The sequence below is a fragment of the Amaranthus tricolor genome, chromosome 3 (assembly GCF_026212465.1).
Source record: "Amaranthus tricolor cultivar Red isolate AtriRed21 chromosome 3, ASM2621246v1, whole genome shotgun sequence".
NCBI classification, from domain to species: Eukaryota; Viridiplantae; Streptophyta; class Magnoliopsida; order Caryophyllales; family Amaranthaceae; genus Amaranthus; species Amaranthus tricolor.
Window position 1 is genome coordinate 9,040,442 of NC_080049.1, and position 25,124 is coordinate 9,065,565.

Consider the following 25,124-nt stretch of genomic DNA (forward strand, 5'->3'; position numbering starts at 1 on the left):
CACGGCAGCCCAGCAGCAGGCGGCTGCAAGCACGCCCCAACAGGCGGCTGCTCCTCTCTGGATCCGTGCAGAACTTCCCCCTCCACCACCGTGTCTTGAGCCACGCCACCACCATAAGAACCACCAACCTCTTAACCCATTTCCTAGTCTCACCCATTGAGCCCATTTCGTAAGAGGAAAGTAGAGCCTTAGTTGGGGTGATTTTGTGACTTTTGATCGTGCAGTGACGCTTACAGGTACGTACACGCAGTAACGAACTCTTATACGCAATTTCTATTTAAGACATTATTGTTCATTGTAATAATATGCACTGCATCAAAACTGAGATACTAGCGAGTACGCCTTATACGAAACGCCGTCGACTAGGAAATTCTTGCGCTTAGAATAGTTATAGAGAATAAAAGTGTTAGTAGGAGGCGGGGACCACCCCTCTTATTTGTTTAAGAATTAGATTATGCCTAATTGGAGTTAGAATGATTCCTTTATAGGTGAATTTCATATTTTATTGAGTGGCTCAGTGGGTTTGTGCGCGCTGCTATCCCAGGGCGCTCATTAATAGTTGAGAGTGGAAGTTATTCCCATCTGATAAGGTACTATATTATGATTAGCTGGCGTGACTTAACTGGATTATGTCCGGTTGTTTTATTAGTCCCCTAGGTGAGGTTCGACGGGACCACCGTAAGGGGGGTATGAGCATGCTTGGGTCATTGGGCGCCGGGAGGCCGATAACGCCCCTTGACCGAGGTGTTACCATGCGGGCCTTGCAAACCCCAATATGGTGGCCTCTTCACTGGTTTAGTATCCCAGTGTGTTAGGTTTTTCCCGAAGGTAGGACCCGAGAGGGTCAGCTGGACGGGGCATGAGCTCATACTTTGCCAATGGGCGCCGGGAGGCCGATAACGCCCTTGGCCGTGTCACTATGCCAGGAAGTAGAGAAAAGATCCATTGATAGAAAATTATTCAGTGATAGAAAGTTTATTCATTGATCGAAAGTTATTTAATGATAGTAGGTTCATTCTTTGGTAGAAAGCTTACGCGTTGATAAAACGTTTACTCTTTGATAGAATATTTACTTATTGATAGAATAGTTTATGCTAGCGAGAAGTGTGCCTAAGTTAAGTTACCTCAAGGGTATTACGGACTATGATCAAACTTACCTTAAGATAGAAAAGCTCTATAAGGTCATGTGTTAGGTATTCTGTTAATGCCTTGGTCGAGTTGAGCTATGCATGTTTTGCAAGAGTTTATGTTTGAAAAGAGGAGCGTGAAGACCTGCATTCTACCCAAGAGCACATGGTTCAGGTTGGAAAGCACGTAATGAAATTAAGAAGTGTAAGTGGCCGATAAACGGTTACTATCTGAACTTGCGTTTTATGAAATCGTCTTATGTTGTTTTATAATATAATGTTATCTAGTAGTTGGCCTTATTATATTTAATGTTAGTTACTGACGTGTACGTGTTTGTGTTTATGTTTGTCTGTTGTTGACTTTCTATGATTGTCCTGCTATGACACATTGGCCTTTGGTCTAATGTCGAGCAGCAGGGGGATCATAGACAGGCGTAGCAGGTACTGGAGCTTCTTTTGCATTGCATTGCATTTGGGGAGAGTGATGAGGGCGAAGCATAACCTGTGTCATACCGCTATCTTTGATTTTGTAGCTCTTGTTATCTTTTGTAAACTTTGGTGTTGTATATGTTTTGTTATGAGGCCTTGCGTCCTCCTTCGTATATTTGTATTTCCGCTGCGTAGTTTATAAATCAGCATGGTTTTAAGGAGTTAAGTCTTTTTAAAACGCAAACGTCGACACTGGAACCACGATCCATGCTTGGCATGTTGATTTGAGAAGCCGGCGACGAATCATTCCGCCGTGACATAGCTTTGACAGGCCATTGGTGCCTTTACTTTATTAGTTTCTAAATCAACTTTTATCTTTCTACAAAGGCGCACAGTTTTAAGGCAGATGCTGCCAAAATTTTTACTCACCTTTTTAAAGTTAATAATTGAAGTTTATCTAAATTCTTTTCCTTTTTTTCTTTTATGTAACACCCGAATTTCCTCCCGTCCTTTACGGTTTTGGTTTCGTTAAGGGATCGGAAATTCTGGGGTGTTACAAGAACAATGCCCATACGATTCACGGTGGTGGACCTGACATTCCCTTATAATGCCATCATGGGCTCTAGCTCATCAACAAAATCAAAGCCGCAACCTTCCCTCATCAACTTTTATTGCAATTTGAACAAGATGACGGACAAGTTGGTATTCTTAAGGGAGACCAGATAATGGCCGCCAATGCCTCATCAACACCATGAAACGAGGAACTTACGTCATCCCCTCTAAAAAAGGAAGGGGAGAAAAGTCTCCATCCGTCATGAGTGTACATGGACAATAGCTCTCATTGATCAGTCTCAATTTCAACTAAAAGCAGCGTTAGTCGAATTAGACAATAGCTCTCATTCATCAGTTACATACGTTTGTCCGTCACAATTTCAATTTCAATATGGTAGAAGTTTCAACAATTCATTCATCATCCAACGTCAAGTTCCAACGTTTCCAATTATTCGGTGTTATATTCTACTTTCTCATAATTATCTAGTCTTCAAAATGTAGAGTTGTCGGACGTACTCGACATCCGTTTACACAGCCTTAAGTTATCAAGTATCAGACGCCCACTAAACTTTCTTATTGCAAATCTTGTTAAAATCAGCGTTTTCCATAGACTCGGCAGAAATCAGTGGCATCTGTAAAGTCGGACCCCCAAGGTGGGTGGAGATGTTGATAATTCCTCTAAGTCACCGGGCCTTCGCACGAAACCGTAGGGTCGAAAAGTCGAGCCCCAAAATAGGTCTTAAAAGCTAAGAACCTTGGGCTAAATCTAAGTATGAAAGGATTGCTCATATTTCGTCCGACTTATAGACGTGACTGGTCAGTTGCCGCATCATCCATACTAGCTGTGGAATGTGTTGAGGTCACGTCATTCTCGTCAACGTTGCACTGTCACAATTCCTTCAAGCGCTGATTTAAGTCGCGACCAACATGGCAGGCACCAATACGCCCAATCCGTAAAGTCGAAAAATCGGGCCCCTTATACTATTTAGTCCTGAATTCATTTGCTAACGGAAGCGTTCACCACACATCCGCGGAAGTATTCCATTTTCCACGAACTGCCCGACAACTGCAAAAAGTAGTTGAGGCTTCTGAATTGAATCTTTAAAACTTGCGGAAGACATCACGAAGGAGCCGCGGTGGCTATAGAACTTCGAGAATATTGGTTGTGTCTGCAGAGTCTATAAGTCGGACTCTATATATGACCAACTTTCTTGCAATTTTTCTAAGTTATGAGAATTCCGCAATGAGTCCATGCAGGTATTATTTATTCCGCGACAATGTTCTATATAGCTGAGTTCACTTGCCTTGGTGTTGCCCTACAATTCCTATAAGGCATGAAACAATTATTGTGGAAGATGTCCGTGTCATCAATAAGTCGGACCCCCAATGAGAGGGGGAAAATGGATAATTTTTCTAAGTATCTAAACACTTGAATGTGTCCGGGGAGTCGATAAGTCGGACTCCCAAGGTGTGTGAAGATGTTGATAATTTCTCTAAGTTATCAGGCTTCCTCACGAAGCCGTAGGGTCGATAAGTCGGACCCTAAATTAGATCCCAAAAGTTAAAAACATTGGAAAAAATCTAAGTATGAGGATTGCTCATTCTACATTCCGACTTATAGATGTGGCGGATCCTTTGCCGCGTCATCCTCTTCATCGTTACAAACCCCTGCATGATCAACTTACAAAATTATCAAAGTTTCAATAAATCCGTGCTCATTGTGGAAGGTGTTCGATGGTCGATGAGTCGGACCCCCAAGTGCCCCCAATAATTTTGTATTGTCCGTATGTAATGATCTTCGTATTGTCCGTATGGTTGAAGACGCGGGCCCTTACATTTGTTCCGCGGCATATAAAATATGGGACCTTTTAAGAGGAGGAATTTTTCAAAGTATTTGCTCATTCCGCGTCATAGAAAGATAAGGGGCTCGTTAAGACGAGAAATTATTCTAAGTATTTTTATCATTCCGTGATATCGATGAGTCGGACCCCTTAGGTCCCCCAGGGGAGATTAAAAAATCTAAGTATAAATCCAAGCCGCGTCATCAACCGCTCATGTGATTTATTATTCGGACTTCAAGACATACGTGGGTCAACTAATTTGTGCCGCGGCATATTATCCTCCTAAGACTCCATGGCATATTATATAATAACGAGAAGGAAAATAGAAAATAAAACTAGTACCTTGTTCGTGGGGTCGACAAGTCGGACCCCCCTTGGTGGCGATCTCGTTCCAAAAATATTTTAAGTCTTTGAATTTCCGCGGCCTCAGATACAATATGATCCGAAATGAAATGGAGAAAACCAACATGTTGTCCGCAAGGTAGACAAGTCGGACCCTCCTTTGGCAAGCAAATTCCAAAAATATTTTAAGTATCGGAGCTTCCGCGGCATGAGTATAATAGAAGCTGAACTGGAAGTATTAAAATATTAAAAGTCCGCGCGAATTATTACATGCTGGTGAAGCTGTCTCAGTTGGTCCTTAGTGCTGCACGCTGTATTGGAGGTCGTGGGATCGAACCTCAACATCTACGTTTTTGCTGCTGGACGGTATAGACGGCCGGGGCTACTCCACGACATGCCACAAGACGCAGCTCGATTTGCTTTATCCGCCTCCCTCTTGGACTTGGTGTGTCTCACATGGCTATTTTGAAAATGTCATAACTTTTTCGTTACAACTCGGAATTTGGCGTGTGAACTGCTGATTCGAATCTTACAAGCCCAATTTCCATAATCCTTTAAAAGGTCTGCCAAATTATGGATATATTCATCTCCTTAAGCATTCGAATGTCCTCTACGATAGTGTTTCCGCATAAAGAAAGATGTTTCAAGTCGTTGGGGCTCTCTCCTCACATCATCCTTCATGCGTGGGGCTAAATGTCATGGTAACATTTATTCACTCACTTATTTTTATTTAAATTATTAATGTCATATTACCTTAATATCCTTTGACCTTTTGGGTTGACCTTGACTTTCGGTCAAGGGGCTTTTTCTGAATTTCTCAACCTCCTTGCTTGGCCCATAAGCTAATAACTTCCTAGAACCCTAACTTCCCTTATGTAACTGGCCATTACCCCACTTCCCTTATGTAACTAACCCTTACTCTTCACCATCATGATTCCCCTTCTTTTATGCTGATAACTGCCCACCACTATCCATGATAACCTACCTTCTCCCAGAATAACTCCCTATCCACCATTATAAATAGAGGCAGCCAGCCTCAAGTGGAAGGCAGGGAAAAAACACCACACAAGCTCTCCTAAAATACTTGCTTACAATCCTCTTTATTAGCCTAACAAATATAAATACAAATAACCTCTGCCCCGACATCCACATTCCGGCGTTCAATCTATAATCGTTTGTTCATTAATCTCTCATCTCCGTTCTAACTTGAGCGTCGGAGGGGTTTTCTGGGAGATCACCCCCCGGGCAAGGCTAACGTTGTGTTGCAGGAATTCAGGTCTCTTTCATTCCGCGAACTGCTACTCCCGACAGCGCTTCCACTTTCAGTATTCCAAGTGTCTTGTACTTCCTCGTTTTATACTCGAAACAATTCTGCTTATTATTACTGAACTATTCGAACTTTTGCGTTTTCGACGTTCAACTTTAAACATAATATATCTAATTATGTAAGAGTAAGGTTCTATATATTTAGTTCTAGGGATTTTTAATGATTTAACTGATTTTTACTGATTGAAATTGATTTTTTATGATTTAAACTTATTTTTACTAATTTTACCGATTGTAATCTATTTGTAGTCATAATTTATAGTTGTGTTTTATTGATTAAAACCGATTTTTACTAATTGTAACTGATATTTACTGATTTTTATTGACTAAAACTTGTTTTACTGATTAAAATTTATTTTTATAGAGTATTTATTTTTTGAGGTGAAATTAAAATAGCATAAAAGCTATAAAACATAATATTATGAAACTGTTTGATAATTGATTCAAAGTCATCAAGTGGTTTTTCATTAAGTGAATTAATGTTTTATATTTTTTTATCAGTTAGTGGTTATAGATTAGTAGAGTAATGTGTTAGTTGGTTAATAGATTGGGAGGATATTTTGCATTTGAGATCATGGGTAGTTTACTAGTTTATAGTAATGAACCAATTCGTTATTTTAAATTTATGTTTTAATTATTTCATTATTTTTATTTAAACTACGATTTCATTTTGAATTTTATAAGATTATGAAAATAACAATGTAATTCTTACTTTGATCTCTCATAATTTTAAGAGAAACTAGACATTAAAATGAATCTTATAAGATTACAATTGACACTTAACTACATTTCTTCTTATGAATTAATAATCATTGGAGATCAAACTTCATTCATCAAAATTAATTTAATAACATCTAACGAAACTGTGTTTATTCTTATGCATTACTAACTACTTGAAATAAAACTTCATGCATACTCATAAATGTAAAGTAAAATTACAAATGTTAAGCTCTCATTTATGTTGTTTATGTTGGGATTCATAGATACTTAAAAGCGGAATTTCAGGAAACACTTTCCTAACATCTATCTCAAGATCATAAACATAATCAGACACATGAATCATATAAAAGGATTAGTCTATATTACCTTTGTAGCGTGAAATCCACAAAAATTAACGCAATAAGATAATCTGGAGAGCCTCAAACGTTGCTCCTCTATTTAGTCTACCAGAATCAATTGAATACCAACGTCTTTTAGAATGGAAGAGATGTTTCTCTTGCTTTTTCTGGTTTTTTAAAATAACTGTATGATTCCTCCCTTTCCACTACAAATATTATATCCTAATATAATACTAGTAACCTAGGTCAAAAGAAAACTGATTCTTTTGTTAACCTAATTGGATCACAAGCCCATACTCCTAATGGGCCTGAGTTATTTATCGTTCAATTGATTCTTTTGTAAGACCTTATAGGATTAATTATATTAGTCGTGGTCCAATTATTATTGACCCACCAATTATATTTATTCTCTAGCAAGTAAATACAATTACTAATAATAATTAACTTTATTATCTTCATAAATATCCTATATATTTATATTTAGTAACTGATATTGTTCAAATCTTTTCTCTAAGGAACCAATAGTTTGATCAATGATGTATAAAAAGTATTGTATTCTAAATGATTCCTCTTGTGAAAGTAAAGTTTTCTCAATATTTGTCTCATCAAAATGTTTTTTTCTACGTACTTGACGTTTTTTTAGGAAATACACATTCAATACCAGTTTCATTTGTTAAATTCTTTATTGTGTTCAAAGCATTTGAAAAACCATTTTCTCTGTAAGTTTTAAAAAATGCTATTAAACCTTTAATTGAATTAATAGCAACATCTATCATCATTTCTTTTGATTGTAATTGTTTGCTAACCAAATTAACTCCACTTAAAATTTCATACCAAATAACAGTCGCAAGCAAAAACTCAAAATTACCAAGCTCATTATTTGCTAAAGACTTTGCTTCACTTTGCACTCGAGTATCCATATCTTTTTCAGCTAGTTCAAGTAAGGCGTCTTGGACATCAACAATTTGAAACCTTATACCCTTACGGCCTGTTTGGTACATGGTATTAGAGGGCGGTAATGGTAATAAAATTTAGTAATAAAAAATTTGGTTGTTTGGATGCCTTCAATGGTAATGGATGGTAATAAAATAAGGTTATGAAATTACCAAAAAGGGCCATTTTTATTACCATCAAACAACCTGGTATTAGGCTGTAATGGTAATGAAGTATTACTGTGGTAATAAAATAAGGTAATGTTGTTTCGAGCTGAAAATTTTTTCTCAGTCATTTCTTCCTTTTTCTCTCAAGCATAGATTTTCCCTATTTTCCCCTCACTCTCTCAAACCATAAAATAATTTAGATACAATAATGCTTTTAGATACAAATATACAATAATGAAACTAAGAGTCATTACCATTTTTTATTACTAACAACCAAATGCAATCAATGGAATATTATCTTCCATTACCATTCTTTAGTCATGCACACCAAACAAAAGAATCTTTATTACCAATTCTCATATCCATTCCTTCATTACTATTGCCATTACAACATTTCATTCCCATTACTTCATTACCATCAACCAAACGGGCCGTTAATACTTTCAACTCGACTTTCCCATCTTGTGGCTGACAATGGCTTAAGTGTTAATTTTTTCACATGTTTTTTTTAAAATTAGCCATATTTTAGTGGAATTAGAAAACATAGTATAAATGGGTTGGACAATTCCAAAAAAATCTCTGGCTTTGTCTGAAGTATTTGCAATGTCACACAAAGCTAAATTAAGGCTATGACAACTACACGGAGTATAAAAAGCCCTAGGGTTCAAATATAATAATCTTTTTTGGACACCTTGATTTTTACGACCCATTATCATATCCCTGACCTCTCACATTATCTATGTCAAGATCATGAGATTTTAGTACATTTTCCAACTCTAAGAAAATTCCTGCACCACTTGTATCATCAACTTCTAAAAATTCAAGAAAAATTTCTTAAACTTTAAAGGAGTTGGTAAAGCCATCAACACATCTTAAAATTAAGGACATTTGTTCTTGATGATTAGCCATATTCAAAATGTGCTCACTACTAGTTTCATGTTCTTTAAGTCTGGCACTCAAATGATTCCAGTTAAAAAATCCTTCATAAACTAAAGCACCTTTTACATTCCCTTTGTTAAAAATCTTACAACAAAAGCAAAATACTCACTCTATCAAGCTCCTTTGAGTAAACAAGCCATTCTCTATCACAAGCTTCACCATTGGGCAAATATCGTACATATAAAGCCGAAAAAAATCTACGATTAACAGTGTTTTTAGGATCTTTAACTATGCTCAAATCTCTTTTAGGGTAAAGCCAAAATATCAATCCAGTTTCTAGGTCATATAAGTCAAGCATGTAAATTTTAGGTTGAGTCTCTTAAATTTTCAGTATTTTTCAAGTTAGCACCAACATCTATAGGTTGATTAACACCTACTGGTTCATCAATAACTACATGTTCAACATCATCAAAATCAACAGTTTGTTCCTCTAAAGGATTTGAAGATTGTGCGGGGATGTCTTTTTTAAAGAATTTATCTAAAGCACCTTTTTGGGACTGAATCAAACTTTGTTCTCTTTTTTTCCTATTATGCTTTTCAGCTCCAGATTGTAGTTTTCGAATCATATTATAATTAATTATTAAACACAGATTAAGGACTAGAAACAAAAAAATAGAGTGAAGGAGAAGATAGCACCGAGTGAGAGAATGAAAATTATATGCAGTATGTTCCCAAGAATGAAACTTTCAGCCATAAATCTTAACCCGTAGGTTGTACACAGTAATGCCACTAATTATCAAAAAAAATTTATCATAAAATTAACCAATATTGTGTCAGAAATTTGAAAAATAAAAATTATCATAAAAATTCATCATAAAATTAATTAACAGATAATTAGAAGTAACAATGACTTAAAATTTGAAATATAAAAGCCAAAGGAGACAAAATTAAAATTTCAATTATATTCATATCACAATCTTCAAATTCTTTATAGATCTTTTTTCAAATTCACCCCTGAACACCTTAATCCTTCCCTTTTTTTTTTCTTTTAGATGAATATATAAGATGCAGATCTCTACTTCGATTCTTAACGATATAAACTTTAATTTTATGTTTGTAGGAATTTTGAAAGCCAGTTTTTTATTTCTAACGGGTAAAAAATTTAGAGATATAGCAAAAACACTAAATGGATTATGGAAGTTTGAAGGATTGAAGAAGATGAAGTGGAGTATCTTGGTTAGGTAGTAGTACTATACGTGTGATGACATTGGAAAAAGAAAGAATAATAAAAGATTAATTAAAAGAGGTTGACTGTTGTTTGAAAAAAGTGAAGTGCAGGTGTACTTTATTAGCATTAGCTATTAAGTAGTACGCTAGTAGCTAGCAGAGTCTTGGTAATAAATAATAGAAGTAATGCTTGTATGGGAATTGGGAAAGTGAAGTATTTACCGGGTTTCGAACTACTTTTCTCTAGCAAAAAGATAAACTATTTACCAACTGTGCTATGGAGTATAACTAAAAAATATTGCAGCATTAAAAATATGAGACCCTTCTATTTTAGGGGCCCTGGACGGTTGAGCACTTTGAACTGGCCCAAAACCGCCCCTGTATTAGGCTATGGTACTGAGTTTTATGTTTTGTTGCATAAAGTGCTGAGTTTTATCATTTATGTGCTGTTAGGCAATGGTATTGCTGCTGATTGTATTGTGTTAGAAATCAAACAAAAACCCAAACCATTCTAAAAGATGCACATGAGACACATGTTGTGTTAGGAATCAAAGTGCTGATTACGTTGCTACTATGTGGCTTTAGTTATTGAGTTGTAAAGTTTGTAAAACTCATTTGATTTTTGTATTGGAATTGAGTTGTACATTTTGTATTACTTAAGTTTAAACTCTTATGTTTAGGTCTCCCTTCATTCATTCCTAGCATTTTATTAATAATAATAATAATAACAATAATAATAATAATAATAATAATAATAATAATAATAATAATAATAATAATAATCCCATCAATAATAATAATAATATTAATAAAAAAAAATAATAATAATTACATTTAATTTTTCTGTCAAAATTAAAGTGTTAGTTATGATCATTACCCACGCTTATTTGTATGGAAAAATAGGAAGAAAAATGAAAGAATACCAATGCATTAAGCTACACTTATTAAGTGAAGAAATGTTGGCACACATATAAGTGTGGCAAAAGATAGATTCAACCACGCTTATAAGCGTGGCAAAAAAGCAAATTTAGCTACGTTTATTAAGGGTGCTTAAAATTCACTCACACAAGCTGGAAACACGCTTAATTAAGTGTGGCTAAATGCATCAGCCTCACATGTAAGAATGTCTAAATGTATTTTTAAGCGTAGCTAGAGGCAACATTTTTCGTAGTGGTCGGACTCTAGTTCGACCTGACTCAAACTCGACCCGACACAAACTCGACCATTAATCATCCCTACTTACTAATACACCAATGTGCCACCGTTCTCAAAAAGTCGTGCATCATACGAAGTTAAATGTTCTAAAAGATTGTATTTCGTACTTAGCTCTAAAAGGGGTTGAATAAAGAATAAGTCTTTTTTGAATTTAGTTTATTAGTATCATGTTGAGAGATTTTATCAACATCGTACCTAGTGTATCTCGCTTATAAAAATTCTGATCAAGTTTTGAGAAGGGATGCAAGACTTGCAAAGGAAAGCAAAGTAAGATAGGACAAAAAAACATAATAAGGCAATGTAAGATAAAATTAAGGCTAATAACATGACCAAAGAAATAGAAAAGCTATCATACAATGTAGTATAATAAATAAGACACAATTGACATAGGTGTAGGCGTAGGTGAGACTATCCAACGTTTAGGACACAATGGAAATACAACATTTCACTACAAAAAAAAAGTTGGTACACAGACTGAATTTTCCTACTATCATTTAATAGTTGAAAGTTTCTGTAGCAGGAGCGGCACTCTTGATACATAATTTACATTAATAATAATATTTAAGATAAATAATGCGAAAGTCTAAAATGTCAAACTGCTAAAAAACCATTAAAAACTAAAACCTTTTAGTTTATGAGTTTAAAATATTACAACTGAGATAATATAACATAATGTTTGCTTAAAAAATACAAAATAATAATAAAAAAAAACAAAAGTACAACATAATCATCAAAGTCATCAAGTAAAATCAATGCAACTAAGTCCTCGATAGAATAAATAAAGTTGCAGCCTGGATCGAACCCTAAGCTAAACCTTCCAGCAAAATACTGTCATCCATAATACGGATGACGACCGATTGAATCGGTCAGCGATAAAGACGAGTACAATTTCCTCAACAAGCTTATGATGCGATAGTTAAATCATGCTTACAAAATAATAATCAAGCACAATATAGAAGGTTATTACTCATTATTGACCTTTGTTAAGCCATTAAGTTACCATTTTCAAATACTTGCAGAAGTTCATAACACCTACTAAATACTTGGTAACCTTAATGCTTATTTAATCAAGTTCGATTAAGACTCATAACTTTACCATCATAGTATATCATAAGATCACAACAATAATGACTACTGATATATGTAAGGGTCTGGTTAGGTGAGGACCGTAGACCTAAACCCTAACTGTGGTGGGAGTCGTCGCTCCTCTCAATACTGTTATGCTCGACACTTCACAAGATGGGTTTTTCTCAGACCCCCTGTCTGACACCGCATTTTACGTGCCAGCTAACACGGGCGCCGAGATTTTACATGCCAGTCCATGGTTCGATGTTACCTTATTACTATCAGAGTCATACAATCAACATCATGCAATATCAAACAAGACTCAACACCAAAAATTTTACATTCTTATAAGTCAAACTTCCACTCAGTCGAATTAGACAATTTTACCCTTTTAATAGAAACAAATTACTAGTTATCTAATCAATTAATATTAATTATATAATGAATTTTCACAACATATACTGAAATTTCAGAGGCTAAACTAAGTCATTATTATGCCATAAATAATCATAACAGTCAAGGATAATACTTCTAAATACTTTATAACACATTTTATCAAATGGCCAAGTAAAAAAAAATAGTAAAACGAATCTATCATAACCATGAAAAATAATCTAAAAAGTTATTAAGGGTCCAAAATATAAATAAAATGAGTTTTAGACCAGAAAATTCAAGAAAATAACACTAACATTTCAACAAATTAGTTTAGCTATTTTACCGATAAACTGATTAATAATTATTTATAATTACTCAAGTCCAAAATAAAATTTTAAAAATACCAAGATGATGTAGAATCATTTTAAAAGTGATATTTAAGTTTATTTAACCAATAAAATTCATAATTATTATTTTAAATAATTAATACAGTCATTTTAGCCATAAACGGATATAAAAATAATAAAAGTCCATAGGGTCCACGAAAATTTGTAAAAGGGTCCTCATATGATTCAACATATTAAAGTAATGTTCTAAAAAAGTTACAAGTTAATTAGAGTCCATTTTGTATTTATTTCATATTTTACCATTTTTCGATTTACCGATTTATTAATAAACTATAAAATTTGCAAAGGTCCATAGATGGTCTTAAAAATTTATCCAAGTATCAAAGCTTGTACTAACTGCCTATGTAGGGAGTTCATGAAAGTTTCAACTCAAAATAATTTCATTTAGTAATTATTTCATATTTTACTATTTCCTGTTTTATCGTTAATTAGCTCAACAATCAATAAAAACATAGAAAAATCCTAAAATAAAAACATTCTGGTCCAAACTTATTTTTAACTTAAATAATATATTATCTTAACTATCTTAACCTCTTTTTCAATTAGAACAATATTTTTAACCAAAAATTCAATTAAACGTAGTTTTAACGAAGTAAAATTCAAAGAACATATCTAAAATGTTATTCTAACTTTTAGCTACTGTAAATTACTCATAAAATACACTTTTAAAATTTCTAAGTTCACCCCAATTTTATCCACCAAGATTTCATCACAAAAACATCACTAAACATTATTTTTAAGCATTTTCTTGATGCAAAAATTCATAGAATTAACTGTAACACCCCGTAATTTATCGGGTTTAAAAATAAATAAAATATAATAAAATAAAGTATAATAAAATAAAATAAATAAGTAATATTAAATTATATTATTTTACATAGTTAATTACAAGAAATAAAGTGAGTTAAATTTTAACGGTAACGAATTTTATCGCGTACGAGGTTATCGCGTAACAATTAACAATAGTATAATAATTGTTTAATTAATTAATTAACAAAAAAATAAAATAAAATAAAATAAAATAAATAGGGGAAGGGGAATAGGCAGCCGGTTATGTAGGAGTAGAGGGGAGGAGTTTTGTAACTCCTCTCATAAGTGTGAATTATGACACTTTAAGCCATCCCTTAATTTGCCTATTAATCCTTAAGCTTCAATTTGAATTCCTCACATCCTTAATCTTCTAAGTGAAGAAAAAATTCAGAAAATTCTCCCTTGTTGCTCTTGGTTTTTGGCACTCAAGAAAAAAAAAAAAAACATTTTTTGCTCAATCCAATCTTCTAATCAAAGGGTAAGTTAAGTTGGGTTGTTAATTATAAATTTTATTTATAAGAAATTTTAGTATGGGATTACATAATCTTCTTTTTTTTTTTTTATGATGATATCCTATGACTTATTAGGAGGATTGAGTATTTTATATAAGTTTTCTTTAATAATCATTTGATAAAATTGGTTTGTTAAAAGGATTAAATCCTATTTCTATTATATAAAATTTTCCTTGATTTGCATTCTTTAACAAAGTTTAAATTTGTTATAAGAATAAAGTCTATTCAAAGGTTAAAATGGATTTATTTTACGATTTATATTTCTCTAGCAAGATTTTAGTTTGTTAGAAGAAATTTTAAGTGTATGGATTAAGTAATGTAGGTATCCATGAGTTTATAAATCCTTTAACAAAATTTGATTTGTTTAAAGGATTGTCCTTATATATATATGTTTTGATTCAAAAAAAAATGATGGTTTATGATTCTCTACAAAATTTTAATTTGATAAGAGAATCAAGTATTTAATTTAATTATCATGGTTTATGAAATTTTAAGTGCTCTTGAAGGATCTTGTGGATGAGTATGTCTTAAGTTGTTAGCCTTATGTTTTGATGATGGTTTAGATTGATGATGGGATTTTGTGTATTGTTAGATGTGTGGAAATATCAAGTGGTTGTGTGATTGGAGAATTGGTCTTGTTTGTTTTATTTTAGTAGAATGTAAATTCGGTTTCGGTTGGGTGTATCTTGGTTATGAGATTTAAAAAGGATTAAATAATTTAAATAATAATAAAAAAATAAATAAAAATAATTAAAGTAAAAGGAATTTCGGACAGCAGCTGCTGCCTCGGTAGTGGCGCCTCGATCCGAGTGTTGGGTGTGTTTCGTTGTTGTTTTATTTAACCGATGCGTTTTAAAACTCGTTGAAACGCTTAAAATAATTAAAAATAGTAATTGGATGCTAGAAATTATGAAATTTGGTACCCAAGGTAATTGATGCGTTCCGGACGCAGCGGTGAAGTCGGATTTTTAATTTGAATTTTCTAAACTGTCCGAAATGGCCATAAAAGTTTCTGGTCAGAATGTAAAATTTGGAACTATTGGGAGTTGGATGAAAACATTTGAAATTATCAAGTCTTAGTGATATCTTAATGGTATTGAGTGGATTAAATGTTTAAACACGATCTGATACGTGATCGTTTTGTGTGTGTGTTATTTAGGACCTCGTTTCATAAGAGGGCGAAATTCTAATTGTGCTTGAACAACGTGTGTTTGCAGCGTTCAAAGGTACACGCTTAGACCATACTGTTTATGTGGTTGTGCAAGTAGTGTTGTTTTATTTCTAATTGAGGCTTTGTAAATCACATAAGGATTAGACACCTCAAATAATATGAAATAATTAAGTGGAAACTAAGAATTTTTGTGTTGTCACCCAAAGGGATTGACGTTTGGTTATGTTACCCAAAGAGGGTTAACAAATGGTTTGGAATATTATAAATTATTGTTCCCATGGCAGTTTTGGATCATTACGGTCACCATGGGGTATGCATACTTTAGCCTTTGGCGACCCGAACAGGACGGGCAACGTCTTAGGTCGGTGGTTGCCTTGGGATTAGCCCTCCCAAGTGTATTCCACCAAAAATATTTGAAATTGTACTTGAACGACCCGAACAGGACGGGCAACGTTACAAGTTGGAATTATCTAAGAATAAATGGTTTATACTTGAACGACCCGAACAGGACGGGCAACGTTACAAGATTGGAAATATTGAATAATGAATATGTATTAGAGCCTTTGCATGATAGGGTAAACACCATGCTTGTATTCAACCTGTTTGATATATGTATGAAGTCTCTGACGTGTATTGGTTGATTCTTTGGAACCTGCTACGTGTTGTCATACGACGAGCAGTAGGTTGATTGCAGGTGGGGGCTGGAGTGAGGACTCAGCTTAGAACCCGTAACCATCAAGTCTAAGATATACTTTGTAATAAGTTTATGAGTCGAAATAACTCAGTTTATGTAACAAAAGTTTATGACGTTTTTCTTTTTATTTCGTACAACTTTTTAGCTAGTCTAGAGGCCGGTAGGCTCTCGAGTTGTATGTAAAGACTTCCGCTGACTTGTTTTATTTTGTTTGACATTGTTTTCCTGCGTTGACCATATTCCTTTACCGTTGGAACGTTGACGATCCGAGTGAAAAATGAATTTTTTTCATGTGTCCGTTTGTGAACCGGAATCATGTTTTCGTATGATTTTCCGGGTCACTTAAACCGGGCCGTTACAATTGGTATCAGAGCCAACGTTCTTCAGATGATAAAGGAATAAACAACCTAGTAGAGAGTTGGGGAGTAGTCCTTAGGACGTAGGTTTGTTGAAATGTGTTTGTGTTGTAAGTTATTTTGTGTTAGTAATGTTTTGTTTTGTTTTGTACGTGTAGAATCAGGATTTATGGATAACGGAAAAACACCCATTGACTTATACACCCCCGGGGAGACTAGTGAGGTATCGATGTTTGACCTAGAGACTGACTAGAGAGAAGTCTCCAATGCTGATATATGGAAAATAAGGGATGGTGAAAGAATCCAAATATATAGGGAGAGGATGCGTATGGTTAAGGCAAAGGCTAATAGGGTATGTTATGATTTAGATTTGGACCTAAATGAGTTACATCGTTTGTCCGAATCTAGGAAAAATGTAGAACCCGAGGAGGAGGGCGAGCCCTACATATCGGACGGCGCTGATGTGATCATGGAACCATCGAAGGAGCGGAACTTACCCGACCCTCCTCTAGTAGAAACCGAGGTTCAATCAGAGAGTGATATCAAAATGTGGGAGCCTAAGCGGGAACCACCTATTTATGTAGAGATTTCCAGCGAAGATGAGAGTGGTAATTGGGGGTCGCACTATGACCTGTATGGCTATAAGACTGGGTTTGATAGGGGTTGCTCAGACAAAGAGGATCCTGAGGAAGACGTGGAGGAAGTACCAATAAACCACCCTAAAAATAGCGATAGTGAATCAGATGAAGCGCACTCGAACTCCAGCTCTGATTCTGGGGAAGATTAAGATGATAAGGACTTTGACTTAGCAAGCTATGATGAGAGTGCTGAGACTTGGGACGCTTGGTGTTAAAATAAGATGCCTCCTTTGTCAAGAAAGAGACTGTCTAGAAATGATGTTAACCGTACGCTAAGAAATCTGGTGAAAGTATTATCAAGTGTAAGCGCACCACGAGAGAGGTCTATTTCGGAATTAGCATCTGAAATGAGCAAACGGATTAGTCAGAGCAAACCCTCGACCTTCGAAGGTAAAGGGGAACCATCGGAGGTTGAACTCTAGTTAAGAGAATTCGAAAAACTTTTTGATGTAGTAGAATGCCTGGAAGGATTGAAAGTCAATCAGGCTGCATTTTATTTAGTTGGAGAAGCCGACTACTGGTGGGCAAACAGTAGATCGGGGTTGTTGGAGCAGGTTGAGGGGGATTTTGGTTGGGATTTGTTTAAAAGGGCCATGCGGGAGAAATTCTATCCGCTGCACGTAAGGAAAGATAAGTCGAACGAGTTTGTGCGGTTAGAGATGGGTGGTATGACTGTTGATGAGTATTACCACAAATTTATGGAGTATCTCAAGTACTGTCCTGATGATGTTCCCACTGAAGAGAAGAAAATGGAGCGTTTTGAGCTGGGATTGTCGTATGACATTCAAAAACATAATGAAAGTGATCGTTATAACAGCTTGGAACAGATGTACAAGCGAGCGTCTCAAATAGAGAATATCTTGAGGAAGGAGAAGGAGAGAGAGAAAGGTAATATCCCCGAGAAGAGAAAAGAAGGTGCTGATCAGGCATCAAGGACTCCAGCAGGTTCTTATCAAAAGAAAGCCATAAATTTTGGTAATTTTCAAGAAGGTGGGTCTGGGGCAAATGTGGGCTTTAAGAGAGAAGCTAAGCCTGCGAAGCAATTACTGGATCGAGATGGCAATAAGAGGAATTATTTTTGTAGAAGGTGCAAGAAAAAAACATCCGGGAAAAGATTGTGACGGAAATTTGGGTGAGTGTAATTTTTGTCACAAAAGAGGCCATAGAGAGTATGAATGCTACATAAAGAAAGGGGGTAGAAGTCAACAGCCGGGTGGGCAGCACCGGCAAAAGAATTCAAACAACACCGGCAGTCAAGTCAGCCGACAGTACGGGAATGGAAATCATGGCAATGCGGATCAGAGGTTTCAGCGACCTTTTAATGGGGGACAAGGCCGGATAGATGGAAACTGGGTTGAAGAGTTAGAAAAGCATCGTGGGGGAAATCAAGTGGGAGGAATGAATGCACAGCCGGCTAATGGAAGACTATCTGCGGTCAGTGCAAGAGAAATTGATTAGGCGACGGATGTGGTTATAAGTACGTTCGCCATTCATTCTATAGCTGTGAATGTATTATTTGATTTGGGAGCTACATGTTCTTTTCTTGCAAAGAGTAAAGTAAAAGAATTAAAGTTAGGAACATTTGAAAATGTTTCTTATACGGTAGCTGTCCCATCGGGAAAAAAATTATACAGTTGCGATAGACTGTATAAAGATGTACCCATGAAGATAGGAAAAGTTGTCTTTCCAAGTGACTTGTATTTGTTAGATATGGAAGGTTTAGAGGTAATTTTGGGGATGGATTGGCTAGGAAGGTATAAGGCCACTATTGAATGCAGGGAGCAGAGAGTTTTGTTGGAAGGACCACGAGGGGAAAGTGTTAGATATAGGAAGTTTCCCAAGGGGCCCAAAACGAATTTGGTGTCGACCTTAGAGTTGCAAAGGCTTGTGAGGCAAGGACACCCTTTGTACTTATATCATATCAGCCAGGGGGGAAAGAAAGAGGAGGATCCCAAAGATATTGCTATAGTGAATGAATTTTTCGATGTTTTCCCTGACGAGATTCCCCGAATGCCACCTCAACGGGAAATTGACTTCACGATTGACTTGGTACCGGGGACAGGACCGATTTCTAAAGCCCCTTATTGCATGGCTCCGAAGGAGATGGAAAAATTTAAGTCTCAGCTTGAGGAATTGTTGGACAAGGGTTATATCCAACCTAGTGTTTTCCCTTGGGGGGCTCCAGTTCTTTTTGTAAGGAAGAAAGATGGCAGTCTGAGATTATGTATTGATTATAGGGAACTAAATAAAGTGACCATTAAGAACAAGCACCCGTTACCCCGCATCGACGATTTATTTGATCAATTGAGAGGCGCTGGGATCTTTTCAAAAATTGATTTAAGATCGAGTTATCACCAGCTAAGAATAGCTGAAGGGGATGTATATAAAACAGCTTTTAGAACACGTTATGGGCATTATGAGTTCACTGTGATGCCTTTTGGATTAACAAATGCTCCAGCTGTATTCATGTGTTTGATGAATCAAGTATTTAGTGTGTTTTTGGATAAGTTTGTGGTAGTCTTTATTGATGACATATTGGTCATTTTGAAAGACCGGGATGATCATGAGAAACATCTACGTTTAGTCCTGCAAACCCTACGCAAAAATAAGTTGTCGAAGTGTGACTTTTGGTTGGAAAAGGTCTCATTTTTGGGACATTTTGTTTCTAAGGAGGGCGCCTCGGTTGATCCGGCAAAAATAGAGGCAGTTCGAAGTTGGTTGTCTCCAAAGAATGTCACCAAAGTACGAAGTTTCTTGGGCTTGGCTGGGTATTACCGTCATTTTGTCAAGGATTTCTCGCATATTGTCCGGCCTATGACTTCGTTGATGAAGAAAGAGAAGAAGTTTGAGTGGACTGACGAGTGTGAACAGGCCTTCGCGACTTTGAAGGAAAGGTTAACTACGGCCCTCGTTCTTACTTTACTTGACCCAAAGTTGGATTATACTGTTTACAGTGACGCATCGAAGAAAGGATTGGGTTGTTTACTGATGCAAGACCATCAGGTGATTGCTTACGCGTCACGACAATCGAAAGTACATGAAGTTAATCATCCTACCCATGATCTGGAGTTAGCTGCTATAGTGTTTGCTCTCAAAATATGGCGGCATTACTTGTATGGCGTCAAATGTAGGATCTACACTGATCATCAGAGTCTAAAGTATCTCTACACTCAGCCCGATTTAAACATGCGACAACGTCGGTAGCTAGAGTTGATGACAGATTATGATTTGGAGTTCATATATCACGAGGGACGAGCAAATTTAGTAGCCGATGCGTTGAGTAGGAAGTCCAGTCACTCGTTGTCCGCCTTAGACGGAGTTGAAGAGTTGCATCGGGATTTTGTGAGGTTAAACTTGAAAGTGGTGCGTAAGGGTGAATTAAAGGGATGTCTGAATGCTTTGTCTATTCGACCTTCGTTCTTTGAAGAAATTTTGAACTCCCAGGATAAAGACCCGAAACTTTTAAAGTTAAAGGAACAAGCAACGGAAGGAAAAGCGAAGGGATTCTTTGTTCAGGAAGATGGAAGCTTGAGGTTCAATGGTCGCTGGTGTTTACCAACATGGGAGGAATCTTTGAAGGAACGTATTCTGGATGAAGCGCATTGTACGAAATTTTTCCGTCCATCCGGGTGGTGACAAGATGTACCAAGATCTTAAATTAATGTTTTGGTGGTCTGGGATGAAGAAGGATATTGCAGAATATGTCTCACGCTGCCTGACCTGTCAGAAGGTTGAAAGTGAGCATAAGAGACCAGGAGGGTTATTACAACCGTTAGAGATACCAGTATGGAAGTGGGATGATATCTCTAAGGATTTCGTTGTGGGTTTACCTCGAACGAAAGCAGGTAATGATGCGTTATGGGTTATAGTTGATCGTTTGACTAAGTCAGCACGTTTCATCCCTATGAACTGTCATTGGGAAATGGAACAATTGGCTCGAGCCTACATTAAGTATGTCGTGCGATTCCACGGTGTACCCCGTACTATTGTGTCCGATAGAGACACACGATATCTGTCACAGTTTTGGCAAACCTTGCAACAGGCAATGGGTACAACGTTGCTCTATAGTACGTCGTTTCATCCGCAGACGGATGGACAGACAGAACTAACAAATCAGATATTGGAAGATATGTTACGCGCTATTGCCATGGAGTGGCAAGGGTCATGGGATGAGCACTTGGATCTAGTTGAGTTTTCTTACAACAACAGTTATCAGGCTTCTATACAGATGGCCCCATTCGAGGCTTTGTATGGGCGTCGTTGTCGTAGCCCGGTTTATTGGGACGATTTCACTGAAGCGGTGACCTTGGGACCTGAATTGTTGTTTCAAATGACGGAGAAGGTGAGATTGATAAGGGATCGTTTGAAAGCGGCACAGGATCGCCAAAAGTCTTATGCTGATTTGAAACGACGGCCAGAAGAGTTCACCGTGGGAGAACAGGTCTTACTTCGCGTATCGCCAAAAGTCTGACATTTTTTGCTCAATCCAATCTTCTAATCAAAGGGTAAGTTAAGTTGGGTTGTTAATTATAAATTTTATTTATAAAAAATTTTAGTATGGGATTACATAATCTTCTTTTTTTTTTTATGATGATATCCTATGACTTATTAGGAGGATTGAGTATTTTATATAAGTTTTCTTTAATAATCATTTGATAAAATTGGTTTGTTAAAAGGATTAAATCCTATTTCTATTATATAAAATTTTCCTTGATTTGCATTCTTTAACAAAGTTTAAATTTGTTATAAGAATAAAGTCTATTCAAAGGTTAAAATGGATTTATTTTACGATTTATATTTCTCTAGCAAGATTTTAGTTTGTTAGAAGAAATTTTAAGTGTATGGATTAAGTAATGTAGGTATCCATGAGTTTATAAATCCTTTAACAAAATTTGATTTGTTTAAAGGATTGTCCTTATATATATATGTTTTGATTCAAAAAAAAATGATGGTTTATGATTCTCTACAAAATTTTAATTTGATAAGAGAATCAAGTATTTAATTTAATTATCATGGTTTATGAAATTTTAAGTGCTCTTGAAGGATCTTGTGGATGAGTATGTCTTAAGTTGTTAGCCTTATGTTTTGATGATGGTTTAGATTGATGATGGGATTTTGTGTATTGTTAGATGTGAGGAAATATCAAGTGGTTGTGTGATTGGAGAATTGGTCTTGTTTGTTTTATTTTAGTAGAATGTAAATTCGGTTTCGGTTGGGTGTATCTTGGTTATGAGATTTAAAAAGGATTAAATAATTTAAATAATAATAAAAAAATAAATAAAAATAATTAAAGTAAAAGGAATTTCGGACAGCAGCTGCTGCCTCGGTAGTGGCGCCTCGATCCGAGTGTTGGGTGTGTTTCGTTGTTGTTTTATTTAACCGATGCGTTTTAAAACTCGTTGAAACGCTTAAAATAATTAAAAATAGTAATTGGATGCTAGAAATTATGAAATTTGGTACCCAAGGTAATTGATGCGTTCCGGACGCAGCGGTGAAGTCGGATTTTTAATTTGAATTTTCTAAACTGTCCGAAATGGCCATAAAAGTTTCTGGTCAGAATGTAAAATTTGGAACTATTGGGAGTTGGATGAAAACATTTGAAATTATCAAGTCTTAGTGATATCTTAATGGTATTGAGTGGATTAAATGTTTAAACACGATCTGATACGTGATCGTTTTGTGTGTGTGTTATTTAGGACCTCGTTTCATAAGAGGGCGAAATTCTAATTGTGCTTGAACAACGTGTGTTTGCAGCGTTCAAAGGTACACGCTTAGACCATACTGTTTATGTGGTTGTGCAAGTAGTGTTGTTTTATTTCTAATTGAGGCTTTGTAAATCACATAAGGATTAGACACCTCAAATAATATGAAATAATTAAGTGGAAACTAAGAATTTTTGTGTTGTCACCCAAAGGGATTGACGTTTGGTTATGTTACCCAAAGAGGGTTAACAAATGGTTTGGAATATTATAAATTATTGTTCCCATGGCAGTTTTGGATCATTACGGTCACCATGGGGTATGCATACTTTAGCCTTTGGCGACCCGAACAGGACGGGCAACGTCTTAGGTCGGTGGTTGCCTTGGGATTAGCCCTCCCAAGTGTATTCCACCAAAAATATTTGAAATTGTACTTGAACGACCCGAACAGGACGGGCAACGTTACAAGTTGGAATTATCTAAGAATAAATGGTTTATACTTGAACGACCCGAACAGGACGGGCAACGTTACAAGATTGGAAATATTGAATAATGAATATGTATTAGAGCCTTTGCATGATAGGGTAAACACCATGCTTGTATTCAACCTGTTTGATATATGTATGAAGTCTCTGACGTGTATTGGTTGATTCTTTGGAACCTGCTACGTGTTGTCATACGACGAGCAGTAGGTTGATTGCAGGTGGGGGCTGGAGTGAGGACTCAGCTTAGAACCCGTAACCATCAAGTCTAAGATATACTTTGTAATAAGTTTATGAGTCGAAATAACTCAGTTTATGTAACAAAAGTTTATGACGTTTTTCTTTTTATTTCGTACAACTTTTTAGCTAGTCTAGAGGCCGGTAGGCTCTCGAGTTGTATGTAAAGACTTCCGCTGACTTGTTTTATTTTGTTTGACATTGTTTTCCTGCGTTGACCATATTCCTTTACCGTTGGAACGTTGACGATCCGAGTGAAAAATGAATTTTTTTCATGTGTCCGTTTGTGAACCGGAATCATGTTTTCGTATGATTTTCCAGGTCACTTAAACCGGGCCGTTACATTAACATACATGATATTTTACATAATAATATTCATATATATCAATGACTTTAAAATAATATCGTTTTTACGAAAATATCTCTAAACTTGATATGACTTTAATATAAACATGTAAAACTTATATAACTAAAATAAAATCATATTATCATGCTTTTTATATTATCAAGTATACATAAAATAAATATCAAGAGTTAAGAAAATATGTACCATTTTCCTCCAATGATGGTATTAAGACCAAGCAAGAGAACAATAATAGGAAAATAAGAACTCTAAGTAAGCTCCAAAAGAGAAGGTTTTTAAGGCTCCAAGCTTCATAGAAGTAGATTTTCAATTACCCTAAAAATGATACCCAAGCTCCAAAAATGATAATACTTGACTCTTCAAAAATTGATAATTATGGTTTAAGAAATGATAAGATCAAGCTCCATCTTCATTCGATTCTTCAACTAATAAAAAGGGTATTAAGTTAGTAAGATTTTAACGAAGTGAAGATATAAGAAAGAATGTTAGAAAGATTTGATGATGGTGGTGGAAGTGATCTTATGGCTAAGGGGGGTATTTATAATGGGTTTTGGGCAAATTTCTAGTTCATAAGATTGTATGAAAAAGAGTATTATGAGTATAGAAGAAGGTTAACTTATGTTAAGTGATTTAGAGTGTGTAAGTGAATGTGTAAGAGTTGGAGTGTGTAAGTGAGTATGTAAGAGATCTGTAAGAGTTGGAGTGTAGAAGAAGGTTAGCTTGTGTAAGTGATAAACATCATGGATTAAATAGAAAGGATTTTGGTTCATCAAATTTTTGTTCTAGTTTGTACAAGTGAATATGCTTTAGAATAATGGGTAAGTTAATTAAGGTGAAAATTTTAGTTAAAAGTATACTTAAAGTTAATAATAAAAATATGGTTAATTTTTAGGTATAAAATAATTAAATCAAAGTTGTAAGGTTAAAATGATAAGTAGTAAAGTTAGTCTAAAGAAAGGAAATTAAAACGTAACGTTTTAACAAAACCGTAAATATAATAATAAAATTTTACTTTTCCTAATATAAAATAATAAAATAATATTTTAGTGCTTATAAATTTTTTTTTAAAAGAAACTAATATTTTAAAGTTTAATATTTACAAAATCGGGATAAGGTTTAGGAATTAAAGGTGGTTTGAATTGGATAACCAAAGGATTAGGAATTTGAATAGAAATTCGGAATAATTAATCGAAAGATTAAGATTAATAATTTTGAGTC

At 35.4% G+C, this 25,124-nt stretch overlaps 1 protein-coding gene across 1 annotated transcript; it reads right to left on the reverse strand.

The window, feature by feature from the left end:
* Positions 1-8,474: 8,474 nt before the first annotated feature.
* Positions 8,475-9,280, reverse strand: LOC130808320 (uncharacterized). Its single transcript, XM_057673798.1, has 3 exons — positions 9,064-9,280; positions 8,820-8,990; positions 8,475-8,587 (listed from the first exon to the last, which is right to left on the reverse strand). The coding sequence occupies exons 1-3, from the start codon at positions 9,278-9,280 to the stop codon at positions 8,475-8,477; spliced, it is 501 nt and encodes a 166-aa protein (XP_057529781.1).
* Positions 9,281-25,124: the final 15,844 nt, after the last annotated feature.

Bases quoted from the DNA above. Each gene is read 5' to 3' on its own strand.
- LOC130808320 (XM_057673798.1), bottom strand. From the start codon at position 9,280: ATGATTCGAAAACTACAATCTGGAGCTGAAAAGCATAATAGGAAAAAA. The intron at 8,991-9,063 runs GTGCTAACTTGA...TATATGACCTAG, and splicing joins TAATCAACCTATAGATGTTG to AAACTGGATTGATATTTTGG. The intron at 8,588-8,819 runs GTATTTTGCTTT...TTGAATTTTTAG, and splicing joins AAAGGAGCTTGATAGAGTGA to AAGTTGATGATACAAGTGGT.